This window comes from Leucoraja erinacea, chromosome 19 (assembly GCF_028641065.1).
Source record: "Leucoraja erinacea ecotype New England chromosome 19, Leri_hhj_1, whole genome shotgun sequence".
Classification (NCBI taxonomy): Eukaryota; Metazoa; Chordata; class Chondrichthyes; order Rajiformes; family Rajidae; genus Leucoraja; species Leucoraja erinaceus.
In genome coordinates, this window is record NC_073395.1 from 17,773,322 (window position 1) to 17,790,496 (window position 17,175).

A 17,175-nucleotide genomic window follows, 5' to 3' on the forward strand; every position below is an offset into this window, starting at 1 on the left:
AAGGAGACTGAGGTTTATAAAATAATGAGGGGAAAGGATAAGGTGAATGGTCACATTCTTTTCACTAGGTTAGGAGGGTCAAAAACCAGAGGGCATAGGTTTAATGTGAGAGGCTTAAAGAGCCGAGATGCAGATTGGTCACACAGAGGATGGTGTGTGCATGGAAGGAACTGTCAGAAGTGTTAGAGATGGATATAATTACAATATTTAAAATAAACCTGGATGGGAATGGTTTGGAGTAGTTTTATGCCTCCATATCTGAGGAAGGATGTGCTGGAGAAGGTCCAGTAGAGGTCTAAGAGAATGATCCCGGGGGTGATTGGGTTAATGTTTGATGGGCATTTGATGGAACTGGGCTCATCTGGTGTTTAGAAAGATGAGGGGGGACATCATTGACAGTTACCAACTAGTGAAAGGCCTGGATAGAGTGGACGTGGAGAAAATGTTTCCACTAGTGGGAGATAGACACAAAAAGCTGGAGTAAGTCAGCAGGACAGGCAGAATCTCTGGATAGAAGGAAATGATGTTTCGGATCGAGACCCTTCTTCAGACTGGTTCGAGTCCACTAGCGGGAGAATCTAGTACCAGAAGCACAGCTTCAGAATAAAAGAACGTACCTTTTGGAATGAGATGGGGAGGAATTTCTTTAGTCAGAGGGCAGTGGGTGAATCTGTGGAATTAATTACCACAGACGGCTGTGTGGGTCAAGTCATTGGGTATTTTTCAATGTGGAGATTGACAGATCCTTGACAGATTCTTGATTAATAAGGGTGTCAAGAGTTATGGGGAGAAGCCAGGAGAATGGGGTTGAGAGGGAAAGATACATCAGCCATGATTGAATGGTGGAGTTGACTCGATGGGGTGACTGGCCTAATTCTCCTCTTATGACTTATGAACATCATTGCATAATGGTAGACACAAAATACTGGAGTAACTCAGCGGGATAGGCAGCATCTCTGGACAGTCGAGTATACTCAGGGACTATAACTAAAAAACGCAACCCCTAACTTTGGCCTAGGTTATGAAAAAGTAATCACTTGACCTCTGTGCACTCATCAAGAATTAATGGCTTACGAAGTTTGACACTAAATACTGCAAACAGCAATCAATTAATTTTAGTGGGCAATTAATTTAGAAGACAAATAAAATAGGTATAAAATCAATTTAGGCCAAGAGCAGAGGCTCCTGTTTACATATGACATCCTCAAAGTTGTCACAGCATTTAAGGGAAACTCAAATCAAATAAAAAAAATAATGAATCAGTTAAACTACATGTTTTTTAAATCGAATATCAAAATATTGGAATTTTTTTATTTCATTTTTGGAACATTCGTGTGAGCAATAAGCAATTTGTTTGCCTTAAACAAAGCACTCCAGTGACTCGAGTATTGTTGTGAAAGTCACACAACACATTTAGCACATAAAATTGACCAAGAAAAGGGATCTGCATAGTCTGTAAACATTATTTAACCAGCTAATTTTTTTAATGACTGTAAAAATATAGGCAAGATGAAACAGAACTGAAGTCACTAAGTATATTCTTAGTTTAACCCATGAGGACAGTAATCGAAATTCTAGGTAACATGATTTGACTGTCGTTTGAAACACATCATGTCCCAGTGCAAGGCACCAACTAAACATGTGCTGGTACATGTGCTGGCAAGGAACAAACCAGCATGGCTGATAGGACCGAAAACTGGCTTATTTTAAAGTGTTTCTTCGAATTGTTCTTTGAAAAGGATATAAATTTAGAATAACATGTATTTTCTAAGTCCATTGGTGACATGGCAATGACATATATAAAATATAGCCCTCTTGAAACCGAAGAAATCTTTTAAGTGGTAAATGATTAACAACTTCTTATGAAGCATGTTCAAACATTCTGTATAACCTGGCAGTACAGGTAAGATGAAAGGCTCAGAGTCTATACGGCTTCTATGCATCCATTTTGAATTAAATGCAGCACATCAGAAGTGTTGCTCTTAGATTGGCACTGTTAAAACAGCCATCCATTACATTAGACATGGTGCAATATCAAAAACTCCTTCAATACAAAAGCATAAAACAGCCAGTCCATTATAGTCAGAGTCATAGAGCATGGAAACATGCCATTCGGCTTAACTTCCCCATGCCAACCAACATAACCCATGTACACCAGTGCCAGATGCTTGCGTTTGGCCCATATCTTTCTAAACCTAACCTATCCATGTATCCATCTTAAATGCTGTGATATGCTCAACTATTTCCTCTGGCAGCTTGTTCCAGAGACCTGCCACCCTTTGTGTGAATAAGTTGCACCTCAGGTTCCTATTAAATCTTTCCCCCCGCACCTTAAACCTATCTCCTCTGGTTCTCGATTCCCTTACTCTGGGAGGATAAGGCAACAATCTCCTTCTAATGTGATATTAACTTAAGGTCAGAGCCCATAATTAAATACCCTGGCATTTTCTCCAAATGAAATTCTAAACAAGAACACATTCAATTCACCAGCTTTGTTCACAACCTAAGGCCACATCCATAGTGCAGGGACCTGTAGTGACCTGACCTTGCAACTTTTCCCAAACTCTCCACTAATGTCACCTGTATTGCAGAACAAGCATGGGTGTAATCTGCATTGCATATCAGAGCATAGAACACCAAGGCTGGCACAGTGGTGCAGCAGTAGAATTGCTTCCAGTGCCATCGACCCGGGTTCCATCCTGACTACGGATGCTGTCTGTACGCAGATTGTCCGATCTCCCCATGACCATGTGGGCGATCTCCGAGATTTTCGGTTTCCTCCCACATTCCAAAGACGTACAGGTTTGTAGGTTAATTGGCTTGGTACAACTGTATATTGTCCCTATGTGTAGGATAGTGTTAATGTGCGTGGATCAATGGTGGGCACGGACTCGGTGGGTAAAGGACCTGTTTCCGCATTGTATCTCTAAACTAAACTAAACCATGCCACTTAAAACAGAAAAATGCTATAAATAACTGCCAGCACTTTCAAAACTATGATGAAAATTCAAACCATCAGAGCAAAGAAACACATAAATGTTCTAAGCCTATTCTAAGTGTGTTGATTTATCTTTTCAGAGTGTGACAGTTCACTTGTTCTTACCAGTGTTGAATATTTTTAATAGAACTCGCAAGCCAAGAAAATCACAAAACCATTCAGCCTGACCTTTATATCTCTAGAAATTCTGCAATGCTGAAGGAATTATTCCATGTATTAATAATATTATAAACATGATTCACAAAGAGCATTTGTGAGTTACAAATGGTTGTTCTTCTAATTATATACTGGTTTCAACGTTGCAAATGCTCTTTTAAAAGTTTGAAAAAGAGTCTGGAGCCTGAATTAGGATTCGAATGAACCGTTGCCAAGGAGTGATACGAAATGAATTAACTGCAGGTGCTTCGAGGTAGCAATTTCTATGAAGGATGGTTCACTGAAATCAAACAGCACCAAAAGATCCTTGTACTTGGAACAGAAAGCTGATTTGGAAGCCTTTTGTCATTGCACTCATTCAAACAAATGTTTGATATGCACAAATTGATATAATTTGTGAGCCATTATATCAGTTCTCTTCAAGAATGTTAAAGGAGCAATTAGCCAGTCAGTGATTGCAGACTTTGCTCTGCACTAACCCTTGTTTGATTTTAGAAGATAATGATACAGAAGGACATTCACACACAGTTGCCTCAGGCCAGGGAGGGCATCACATGTATTAATAGGATACCTAACAGTTCTTAAATGGGATCTGCATTCAAGAATTGTAAGCAGCTTTTGGCATTCAGGTTTAATTGAGACCAGCGACTACCCTGAGCAAGTACATCAGTTCTCCAGTCTGAAGAAGGGTTTGGCCCGAAACGTTGCCTATTTCCTTCGCTCCATAGATGCTGCTGCACCCGCTGAGTTTCTCCAGCTTTTTTGTGTACCTACATCAGTACCTTGCTTGTCAAGCAGAATGCATTCCCACAAACAAGAGAATCAATAAAAAGGGCTCATTTAACATGATACATTGAGAGATAATCGACTCACAGTGCTGTTATGCTAGGAACCTTTTGCAAACTCTGGATGCACTAGTTGGACTTGGTGGTTTCCCCCTTTCCCTACTCATATATTTGCACGTGGGTTTTAACAGTTGTAATCGAGGATCAATCAATTGATCAAAGTATCAATTAACCAATTATTATAGCATTCTTTGGCAGCTCATTCCAGACACAGTCCATCCTCTGAATAAAGTTGTCCTTGAAGTCTCTCTTAAATTTCTCCCCTTTCACCATAACACTATGTCCTTTAATTTTAGAATCTTCTAGCCTGGGAAGTAGACAGTGAGCATTCACTTTATTCATGCCTCTCCTGGTCTTGTACATTTCAGTATGGTCATCAGTTAGCCTCCTGAGCTCCAAAGAATAAAATCTCAACCTATCCAACCTCTCCCGATAACTCAAGCTCGCAAGTCCAGGTAATATACTAAATGTGTAGGAAGGAACTGCAGATGCTGATTTAAACCGAAGATACACACAAAAAGCTGGAGTAACTCAGTGGGACAGGCAGCATCTCTGGAGAAAAGGAATGACTGATGTTTTGGGTTGAGACCGATCTTCAGATTGGAAAGTCGCAGGAAAGGGAAATGTGAAATATAGACGCATATAGAGATATAGATATAGAGTCTACATCTCTTGTTTCCCTTTCCCGTGACTTTCAGTCTGAAGAAGGGTCTCGACCCGAAACGTCACCCATTCCATCTCTCCAGAGATACTACCCTGCTGAGTTACTCTAGCTTTTTGTGTCTATCTTTGAATATCCTACTAAATCTCTTTTGTCCCTTTTCCAACAATGACATTGTTAATGACTCTCCCCAGTGGCCACTGTTGAGAAAGGTTGGGGTTGGGAGAAGTTGTGCAGCCAAAGAGCAGGAGGCAGTAACTTCCATCACATCCAACAGGAAGAGATGAGAGGGACAGACTGCCATCACATGGAGCCAGTAATGACCCACACTCACCTTGCCAGATAGCATGCAGCCCTGAACTCCATGAAGAGATCCTAATGGACCAAAAATCTGAATCCCTGCCCCTTGCACCACCTCCCCAGCCACACGTTCATTTGTCCTGACCTCCTGTTCTTACTCTTGCTAGCATGTAACACCAGGAGTAATCACGAGATCACCACTCTGGAGGTCCTGCCTTTTAATCTTTTGCTTAACTCCCTTTATTCAATTTGCAGGATCTCATCCCTTTTCCGACCCATTTGTGCCAACATGCTCAATAACTTCTGGCTGCTCCCCTTGAGAATGTCATGCAGCCACACCAAGTCATCCTGGATCCTGACACTAGGGAGCAACACAATATCCTGGAGTCTTGTTTGCTATCACAGAAACTCCTGGCTGTGCTGCCAAAAGGGCCCGGTGGCGCAGCGGTAGAGTTGCTGCCTTACAGCACTAGAGACCACGTTTGATCCTGACCACAGGTGCTGTCTGTGTGGAGTTTGTACGTTCTCCCCGTGACCTGCATGGATTTTCCCCGGGATGTCCGGTTTCCTCCCATGCTTCAAAGTTGTACAGGTTTGTAGGCTAATTGGTTTGATGTAAATTGTCCTTAGTGTGTGTAGGATCGTGTTAGTATGCGAGGATTGTAGGTCAGCGCAGACTAGGTGGGTCAAAGTGCCTGTAATCGTGCTGTATCTCTAAATCAAACTAAACTAAGCTAATAAATCGCCTGTCCTATCATTCTGCCCGACTTCATCCTTCTCTTCCGTGCCTCAAAGCCAAGCTTGATGCCACTGACGTGACTGCTAGTGCCTGGTTCTGCTGTACACTGCTGGTTACTGCACTCTAGAAAGGACATGAATGTAGAGGAGTGCTTAATTGTCTGGTGTACGGACAGCAGATCAATAACATCCTTACTTGCAGCAGCATTACAGTAAACACAATACACATCAATAATATATAATAAACTATAAATTAATAACCACAACACTCGTGCAACAATAATGTGGTTTGCTATAGGATGGAGCATTTCAGTCATGAGACTGGATAGACTGGATTTATTTTAATTGGAGGCTGAGGGGATCCCTGATAGAGGTGTACAGAAGGACATAGTTACGGTGGACAGTAGAATCCTTTCCATATACTGTAGTGTCAGAAACTGAAAGGCCAGGGGGTGTTTTGAACCTGGAAGGCACAACCTGAGGGGTGGTGGAAGCAGTACACAATATCTAACTATCTAGACTAGCATTTGAATTACCAGGTATAGGAAGCTCTCGACGAAGTGCTGGTAAATTGGATTAATAAATAAACTACTTGTCAGCATGAAAATGGTGGTCAGAATTGCCTGTCTCTGTGCTGTATGACTTTCACATTCAAAGCTACTTAATGATTAATTGATTATTATTTACAAACTAAATGTAGATTACAATATGGACATATTACAAATAAATATACTCATGAAAAAGAGGGATGCATCGTGAAATGTGGTGAGTTTCACTAAAATGCCCAGCATGCAGGTAGATATGAGCCAGTTTGAAAACCACCTCAATGTTATGTCACGCTAGTTATTTTGTTTTCTTTAAATAATGGGGGAATAGGAACCCTCATCTTCAGACTGAAATCGCGTTACAAACAAGGTCAAAAAGTCATTTTTTTCATACTGGCAAAGACAGGAGTGTTCTTTGTAGTCACAACTTCACCTCAAAGTTGATTGTATCTTTTTGAAAAGGTCTGGAGCCATTGACTCGGGACATCTACATTAGCAACTGGAGGGTTTTTTTTGTGTAAAATTTGTCGTGTGATAGGGGTTGTAGGCATTCTATCTGTCACTCTGTGTTCAGCCAGCATTCAAAGCACCAAGCGGTCAATACAACAACTGTACTTATCTCTTCTTCAATCTGTCTTCCCTTCTTTAGATCCATTAAGCAACACCCTTGTTCCTAGATTGCCAAACCTTGTATGGTTAACATGATGAATCAGACTCTGCAGCAACTTGCTGGAAACCTTAAGAAACCCTGCGGACAGTTTGTTGCTGAATGATGCGAAAGGAAATCATTGATGTCATTCATGCTAAAGTTAATCTGGAATGAGACATCCTGGTGTGTCATGTACAAATTAATATAATATGAATTTGCAGAATCTTGTATTTCTGGTTTACTGCTCCAGTGTGAAATCTCCTCAAAGTATGCCTACTTTGACAAAGTTCTTTCCCTGACAGAAGTTCTGTGAGCCCCTCTCTTGCTGCTCCCCCTCTGTGAGTGCTCTGTTCTTCGATTACGTTCTCACCCAGACTCGCTTCCACATCCATGTCTCCTTCCCCTCCACCTGACTCATCGGCTGAATCCACCTATCACTTACTAGTTCTTGCCACATCTTTCCCCTCACCTCTCTTTACCAGCTATCTTCCATCTACTCCATCAACGTGAAGAAGAGTGCCAACAAAACACCCCCTGTCCATTTCCCTCCCACTGATGTGCTGAGTTCCTCCAGCAATACATGTCTTTGCTCAGGATTCCAGCATCTGCAGTCTTGTGTCCAAATATAATCTGTCTGTGCAGCAGCTCTACCACTTGCAGTTACACCCTCCTCCTGACCACAGACCAAACTGGAAGCAGTTATTCTTACAGATGTGACTGCCTCCAGCAACACAGCATCCTGGCAATTCTCCCCGTCCCTGATGTACCACAGCGTTTGAAGCTGAAACTCCAGGTCGTCAACGAGGATATGGACAGGTAATTAATTTGGAGAGATAATTGGACAGGAAAGGCATAGACTATGGGCCTAATGCAGTCAAATGGGTTTAGTATAGATTGGCATCAAAGGTCAGCATGGATCAGGTGGGTTAAAGTGGCTTGAACATTTCTTTGACTATGAGAGATGACTGAAAACCAATCCTCCCTAATAACAGATATCACTTCACTCGATCCATAGGTCATTGAAGTCATTTGCACACAAACATGTGACGTGTGCAAACATGCCACTTTCATTTCACTGCACATCTCGTATGTGTATGTGACAAATAAACTTGACTTGACTTGACTTGACTTGACTTGAATAGTACAACTGACCAGCACCCCAATGAAAATCCTTTAAATTTAGTTATCACATGAAACATGAAATATTCCATCAAAATAGGGTGGCACAGTGGTAGAGTTGCTGCCTTACAGCGCCAGAGACCTGGGTTCGATCCTGTCTACTGGTGCTGTCTGTACGGAGTTTGTACGTTCTCCCTGTGAACGTGTGGGTTTTCTCCAGGATCTACGGTTTCCTCCCATGCTCCAAAGACGTACAGGTTTTAGGTTAATTGGCTTCTGTAACTTGTAAATTGCCTCTAGTCTGTGTAGGATAGTGTTAATGTGCGGGGATCGCTGGTTAGCATGGACTCGGTGAGCCGAAGGCCCTGTATCTCTAAACTAAAATAAACTAAACTAAACTAAATAAAACCAGTATTTTCGGCCTGCACTCATACTTTTGCCCTTAAAGCTGAACCAGTATTTTCCCACTCAGAGGATTTCATTCTCTGGTTGCCTCAGTTGGCACTGCTCATTCCTTGTGTGCACAAAGGTTTGGCACTATTGTTAATCAACATGGCTCTTGCAAACTTATTGCTGGTAATCTTGTTTCTTCATAATTAAATAACTTGTGCCTGAACCAAAGCGTTTGTATGTCACTTTAGTTTTCTAACCAGGTTAAAGAGATATCATTACAATCAGGAATTTTTGTATAATTCATAAATGAATCAAATTGTATATTGATAACAAGGAGTCACAGTTTTATCAAAAATACAAACATAACTTTGGACCCATTGATTGCATTTGAAATTGTAAATTTATTCCACAATATCAAAGATAAGACACCAGCGTTTGTAACATAATGTTCCTGTCCCCAGGGAGAACACATCACTGGAACTTATCCTGAGCTGCACTTGAAAATGTTAATAGTCTTTGATCTTGGTCCAGTTCCACCGCCAGCTGAATGATTACAGGTGATTGTTTATTTGGCAACCCATTCATTGCCACTAATGCTTTCCCACCATATCCTGCAGGTTTCTTCCGACTGCACTGCGCCACTGGCTCCCTTTTTCCAATTTCACCCACATTTCAGGGGGAAGTTCACTCGTGATCCCGAGGAATTGGTACATTTCCATTATGTCTTGTTGGTCCAAAGTTGTTGATTTTGTCTAATTTCATTTAGAATTTGCATTCAGTGTGATTTTTTTTAATGGATCTTTCCATGGTGGTCACTGTTAATCCCCGCAAAGGGCAAAGGATCTTACACCACACCAGCGGGCCATTCAGCCCATAGAACATGGAGCAGGACAGCGCAGGATGATGATACATGGAGCCCATCGTCCGACAATTATTGTGCCGAACATGATGCCAAGTTACACTGATCTCATCTACCTGCACATAATCCATAGCTATTCCCTGCACTTTCATGTGCTATCTTAAAGCCCACAACCGTATCTGCCTGCACCACTGCCCCTGGCAATGTGTTCCAGTCCCCATTACTCTGTGTAAAAAAATTGACCTGCACATCACCATTAAACTTTCCCCCTCTCACCTTATAGCTATGCCCTCTAGTGTTGGACATTTTCACCCTGGGAAAAAAAATGTCTATCCTATCCAAGTCTCTCGTAATTTTATATATTTCTGACAAGTCTCTCGTCAACCTCTGACATCCCAGAGAAAACAATCCAACTTTATCCAATTTCTTTGTGTAGCTGAAACTCTCTAAACCAGGCCGTAGTCTAGTAAACGTCCTCTGCACCCATCCAAAGACTCCACATATTTTCTGCAATAGGGTGACAGTCCATATGGTCAGTGGTGGACTGGGTCTAAAGATATTGGTTGCCAGGAGACAAGTGGCCCATTTCATCAGGGGCCCATTTCATAAAGGGGGCCCACTTGCCATTGGGCAAGCTGATACCCTGGCCAGTCCCCCACTGCATATGGTCTATGTTGGCTCCCAATAAAGCAATCTAATCAGTCCCATTCACCCTCGTGCCTTTATTCTATTCTCTCTCTAACATATATCCATCTTCTTTCATTTACTTTGTATTAAGGTGTGATTTAAAAGATTCAATCAAACTACCAGTGTGGGTTGAGAAAAAAGGAAAGGAAAATGCCCCCCCCCCCCCCCCAAAGGAAACACACAACTACAGGAAGGATGTGCAAACTCCGCAGACACAACACTCAAGGTCAGGATTAAACCAGCTTCTAGAACTTGTGTGGCAGTGGCACTACCTGCTGAACCACTTCACGCAGAAAATCACACCCGTAGGGTTCAAAACCCTTTCAAATTATTGACATGGGCCTTGCCTGCAAATGTTTGTTTGTAGTCAAAGAGCCCATACATCAAAATCCATAACACAGTTTAATGTAATTCTAAAACCAAAGTCAACAAATAACTGACATAAATAATCTGTATTTGCTTAGTGTAATCTGTCCATTGATTAAAACTTAAAAGGCCTTTCAATTGTTGCATGGGTCGTGTGATCTTTCTCTGAAGAGAAAATGAGCCTGCATCCAAGCTACCTATAAATCTGTCAGAGATAACTGGCATTGAAAATCTTCCTCTCATGTCAAGGTACAGCCTGGGATTTAGGATTCGGGAGTCTCATGCTCCAGTTTGCAATTCAGACAGAACCCAGGATGTATTTTTTGAAACAAACACCTCTCTTAGTTAGAATATCACTGTAAAATATTCTTTAAAATCGTGCATGATAAAGAGAACTGTGTATAGCGGGAAAAACAAACCTAAGGCAAGGTACAGAAAATCCCACTGAATGATTTGTAAAGTTTTTAAGTTCATAAATTCTAGGAGCAGTATAAGGCTATTCGGCCCATCGAGACTACTCCACCATTCAATCATGGCTGATCTCCCTTTTGCTCTCAACCCTATCCTTCTGCCTTCCCCTCATAACCCCTGACACCCTTATTAATCAAGAATCTGTCTTGATGCCTGTGAGTAGTTGTGTTGCAAAGACTGATATCCTTGGTCCACATTCATAAATTGATCCAAATTGGGAACTTAAAACGCAGTCCACAAAAACAATGTCCAGGCAACCCTCAATATCCAGTTATAGAATCATACAGTGTGGAGACAGGCACTTTGGCCCAACTTGCCCACACCGACCATCATGTCCCATCTACACTAGTCCCACCTGCCTGCATTTGGCCCATATCCTCCTAAACCTGTCCTATCCATGCACCTGTCTAACATTGCTTAAAGGTTATGATAGTACCTGCAAGATGAACTGGAGAAAAAAATGGAAATACACATATTCATTCTTAAAGTATATCTGTTGTTTGTAGAAAAATATGTGAAGTGTTCCCACCTACCTAAAGGTGCACAAGGATGAGAAGGGTCATTCATCTTCCTCAAAGGGTTGGTATTCAGTGGTTCATGCTGGTAAATAAGGTGGGGTTTATTGTGCTCATCTTTGAATTGGCCTCCATCTGGTTTCATCAGAGGTTCCAAAAAATATTGGCCATCACGAGTCTTAAAAGTACCCATCTATCAAAAGTAATAAGAATGTGTATTTAATCAATCAAATGGATAAGCACATCTGATTAGGCAAAAGTAAACCGACAATATAATTGTCCTTTGTATACAACGCATTCTGGATAATATATTATAGAGAAAATAAAATCACTGCAACGGAATGGTATCGAAGCAGAGAACGATTCATTAAAAATTGGTAAACTGTCAATATTTAGTGGAAAAAAGAGACATTTAGTTTATCGATCCAGCATTGAGACAGGACCTTCAGCCCACGAGTCCGTGCCAACTATCGATCAGCTGTTCGCACTAGTTCAATGTTATCCCGATTTCTCACCCACTTCCCACACACCAGGGGCAATTTACAGATGTCTATCAACTAGCACGCCTCTAGGATGTGGGAGGAAACCGGAAACCCACGTAGTCACAGGGAGAAACATAGAAACATAGAACATTAGGTGCAGGAGTAGGCCATTCGGCCCTTCGAGCCTGCACCGCCATTCAATATGATCATGGCTGATCAATCGGCCACCATTTAGAACATGCACACACAGTCAGCACCGGAGGTCAGGATTGAACCCAGATCTCTGAGCTCTCCCAGCTGTAGCCCTGCGCCACGCAACAAAGAATTGGATAAAAATGAATGTCAACCTGTAGTGGGTACTTAGCCATTACATATTGAGGTTCTATCTGCCCGTGGCCTTGCAAAGGAGGGGCCTGTCCACGCTGACATGGAACAATCTATTTGTCCTCCACCAAGAGGTTTCTACAAAAATAACTGAAAGGCCAGAGGGAGTAGTTGGGGAAGGTACAATAAGGGATATTTGGCAGGTACAAAGAAAGAAATGGTTGAAAGGGATATAGAACACAGAACATGACAGCACAGGAACAAGCCCTTCAGCCCATAACGTCTTGGCTGAACAAGAAGCCTGGTTAAAGAAAACTCCTCTGCCTACATGTGATCCATATTCTGTATGGTATGGTGCTTTATCTGTCACTTGTACCGAGGTACAGTGAAATTCCTTTTTGTATACAGTTCAGTACAAGTATCACTATTCATAAGCACTTAGATATATATTAGATCAGCATCTCAACTACATACGTCTTTAGCAGTAGTACGCTGAAACAGTATAAAGAGTCGCCAATTTGGCTCCATTTTCAAGTCCCAGTTTTTGTGATGGAGGGTACTTGACCTGACCATGAAGGCCCGCTGTCTTGGTAACGTTGCAGAGTCAGCCTGGCCAAGCGTAGCCGATGGTGTCCTCCGCCGCTCCTCCTCTAGTTCAGGCCGTACCCAGCCCACGTGCTCGGCCTCTTGGGTCGGCGCCCGATCTAGGCGAGCCCCAGGCTGTTGCAGGACCCCCAGAGGCCCACTCCACCATCAAGGCAGTACACTGCCTCCAGCAGCCAGTCTGCCAACACTCTGGGCGGGTGAGTCCGCTGTCCACGGCGGGCGAGTTCCCAGTCTGCAGCGGGCGAGCTGGATCTTCCGGGCGGGTCCTCGGTCTGTGGATCTCCTGCAGCTTACAGGATCTGCATATTCATGCGCCGATCCAAAATCCTTTTAAACACTACTATCATATCTAGTTCCACCAGCACCCCAGCTGGCGTGTTCCAGGCATCCATTAGTCTCTGTGTATAATATTTGCCCCACAATTCTCCTCTAAACTTTGCCATTCTGACCTAAAAGCAATACAATCTGGCGTTTGGCACTTTCCACCTGAGATAAAATACTCTGTTCATCCTATCTATGCCTCTAATCTTTTTGTATAATTCTATCCCTCAGTGTCTGATGCTCCAGAGAAAACGATTTAAGTTTTTCCAACCTCTCCTTTTAGCTAATAAGTTCTAATCCAGCTAACATTCCTGGTAAACCTCTTCTGCATTCTCTCCAAAGCCTACGTATACTTCCTGTAATGGGGTGACCAGAATTGCTCATCATACTCCATACTGCATATACTCCATACTACCTAAATGTGTATGAATTTACATATTGACTTCCTGACTCTTATACCCAATGCCCTAACTGGTGAAGTCAAGCACACCTTCTTTACCACTCCATTTACTTGCGTTGACACATGGATTTGGACTTTGGGAAGAATGAATTAATGGGAACCCGAGGGGTAACTTTTTTTAAACAAACGATGTTGGGTGTGTGGAACAAGCTGCCATGGTAGAGGCAGGTACTATCGCAATGTTTAAGAAACATTAAGACATGTACATGGATAGGATAGGTTTAGAGGATTATGGGTGAAAAGCAAGCTTGTGGGACAAATGCAAATGTTGGGCAGTGTGGGAAAGTTGGGCCGAAGAGCCCGTTTCCATGCTGTATAACTCGACAACTCTATTAAATGCAACAACAGCATAAATAAGTATTCCATAATTAACAGTTATGCTTGGTGAACCAAAACATAATAGTGCACACCAAAGCATGTGGTACAACCTCAGCCATTTAACGAGCCATAGTTCTTCAGACTTCAAAAGTGAGCTCATGGTGAACAGGCAACGTTTCCACCCTCAACAACACACCCCAAACATGAGAGCTTCTCAGTATTTTAATTCCACTGCCACTACCCTCAGCTGTCCTATATGTAGACATCACAGTCACACCTGTATTTCCATTCGGAGAACAAAAGATAGCGACATAGTTACTTTAATAATACTGCAAATTTTCAAACAACTCAGGACAATGCATTCTTATGTGCTCAGTGCTACAGTGCACATTGTGCTGCTTTCTTCTTAGTGCTTTTGGAAAATGGGGCAACAAACAACTTCAAGATTAAATTACTCAATCGTACTTTTGTCCAAAACTCCCAACCAAAATAAATCAGGTCCAGTTCCAAGGGGTCAGGAAATCCAAAGTCTAATATTTAATCTGATTAGCGTTTTCTTTCATTCAAGAGCAATATTCGTTTTACTGGACTTGCTAATATGCCTCAAGAGAGGCTGGAGAGATTCAACAGCGTGTTGCCTGGGATGGAGTGTTTTAAACAACTCCACGCAGTGGCCTCTGCAGTCCGTCTGTCTTTTTGTTGTTTTTTGTCTCGTTTGAATGTAGTTTTTATTAAATTTTTTTTGTTTATATGTGTGGGGGGTGGGGGCGGGGGGTGGGGGAAACTTTTAAAGTCTATCCCCTGCACGGAGAACCCGCCCTTTGCTCTGTCGTGTCTCCGTTGTCGTTGGGGCCGAGCACCGTGGAGCGGCCTCCAGCAGGAATGACCTGGGGCTCCAGTCGCGGAGCTGCGGACCTACTCACCATCGCGGAGCTGGCCGAGTTTGGAGCGGGAGGAGCGGTGGTGGCGCGCTGCTGCGACCCGACCCCAGGGATTCGGAGGCTCCAACCGCAGGTCTGGTGGACAGTGACACCGGGAGCCCGCGGGGCCCTGCTGGGAGACCGCTTTTCGGGGCTTCCGCAACGGCGACTTCACCCGCCCGAGTTGCGGGCTTGAAGAGTACCTGGAGCGGGGCCTTACATCATCCCGCGGCGTGGCTTGGAATGGCTGTGGGACTTTGCTAGTGCCCGGCTCCAACAACAAGACCCGGAGCGCGGCCTTGCATCACCTGGCATGGCGTTAATGGCCGCGGGACAATTGCCATCGCCCGCCAGGGACTTTGACTTTGACTCTGACATCGCGAGGGGAATGGGATGTGCAGGGGAGAGATAAGTCTTTGCCTTCCATCACAGCGAGGAGGAGATGCGCTGTGATGGATGTTTGTGTAAATTGTGTTGTGTCTTGGTTCTTTCTTGTGTGTATGACTGCAGAAACAACATTTCGTTTGAACCTCAATGGGGTACAAATGACAAATAAATTGTATTGTATTGTATTGTATTGTATTGTATTGTATTCAGTTACAAGATACTGGAAGGATTGCGTAAAAAATAAACGAGCATAAAAAATAAAGAGCTAAAGGAACTCATCGGCTCAGGCAATTTCTATTGACAGAATGGACAGAAGACATTACATGTTGGGAGCCTTTTCCAGATGGATCAGTCATTAGGGATTTGAAGAGACATTCAAAATTATGAAGGGCATAGATGGGAGAGTACGAGTAACTTTGCCTTTTGGTTGAAGTGTCCATAACAAGATCAATGGTCTATTTATTATCACATGTAAAAAGGTAGTCAGATTGTATTTTGCATACCGATCACTAAGATTATTGCCATACATAAGCTCAATACCCGTTTAGCACATAACGAAAAGAAGCAGCTCACTGAGTCTAGGTGTAATAGACGCCAGGTTTTGGCTCCATTTTATAGTCCCAGCTGCAGCAGGCCATCCAGGCCTAATTCAGCCATCAACTCCATCCGGTCGCCCTGTGAATCCCCTTCCCCGGTCTATCAGCATCATTCATGTCCCCGGGGGGAGCCTCACACAGCCGACCTTAGAGGCGTGGAAGGTAAGATACTGGGGGATGTGGGGGGATGGGGGTGGGGGGGTGGGAGGGGGGGGGAAACTTTTGAATCTCTCCCTGCACTGGAGACCCGACCTTTTCTCGTCGGGTCTCAGGTGTCGTTGAGGCCGCAACGAGGAGCGGCCTCCAACGGGAAGAAGCCGGGGACTCTGGTGCCGACTCACCGTTGCCGTCGCGGAGCTGGCCGAGACCGGAGCGGGTGGAGCGGTGGAGGAGCTGCTGCTGCTGCTGCTGCGCTGCTGCTGCTGCTGCTGCTGCCGATGCCGCTGCTGCTGCTGATGCGAAGGCTGCTACTGCGGGTCTGCGGACGGCGGCACCGGGAGCCCGCGGATCCCTGGAGGGAGACCGCTTTTCGGGGCTCCTGCAACGGCGAATTCTCCCGCCCGTGTTGCGGGGTTGAAGAGCTCCTGGAGCGGGGCCTAACACCACTGCCCCGCGCGGCTGGAATGGCCGCGGGACTTTGCGAGCGCACACCGGGGGCTCTAACACCAAGACCCGGTGTGCGACCTCGCACCACCCGGCGTGGCTTCAATGGCCGCGGGACAATCGCCATCGCCAGCCGGGGGCTTTGACTTTGACTCTGACATCGGGGGGGGGGAGAGTGCAGTGGAGAGATAAGTTTTTTTGGCCTTCCATCACAGCTATGTGATGGATGTTTATGTAAAATGTAATTATGTTGTGTCTGGGGTCTATTTGTGTGTAATGTATGGCTGCAGAAACGGCATTTCGTTTGGACCTCCAGGGGTCCAAATGACAATTAAATTGACTCTTGACTCTTGACTTGACTCTTGACGTGGAAGTTCTTCCTAGTGTTCCTTGTCCAGCATCCATTGTTGTCGCTAACTCCCTCCACCTTCTCTCTGGTTCTCGGTCTTCTGGGCGAGTTTGGGCCAGGCATGGCAGCTTCACTCTCCCGGTTCCACGGTGGGCGAGCCAGGCCGCGGCCTGCCGGGACCACATAGGTGGCATAGGTTTACAGTAAAGATCCTTCCCAGGTTACATACACCCAAATTATGTACATCCCGTATGTACGACCATATGTTTGAGGGACGTATGGAATGGATTTGTCAGCTGCAGCAGGGCTGCAGAGGTCTCTGGCCACATGGAAACTGGGTTCATGGCCGTATTGCTGGCAAGTAAACTGTGGGTCAAAAATGCATTATTATGAGGCAGCAAAGGCAACACAATAGAAGAATGCATGGCATCGCAATGTCAGCAGAGAGGAAAAGTTGCATGAGAATTTAATCAAGAATTTATCGGTGCACTCAAATTGCAAGAGGAT

At 44.0% G+C, this 17,175-nt stretch overlaps 1 protein-coding gene across 2 annotated transcripts in view; it reads right to left on the reverse strand.

The window, feature by feature from the left end:
* The window catches only part of LOC129706277 (A disintegrin and metalloproteinase with thrombospondin motifs 20-like), a 270,471-nt gene that overhangs the window by 218,270 nt on the left and 35,026 nt on the right, over window positions 1-17,175 (reverse strand). For both annotated transcript variants that reach the window (XM_055650461.1, XM_055650462.1), the window contains exon 3: window positions 11,321-11,495. In XM_055650461.1, the coding sequence (XP_055506436.1) occupies window positions 11,321-11,495 (175 nt within the window). The remainder of the gene's footprint in view (window positions 1-11,320; window positions 11,496-17,175) is intronic.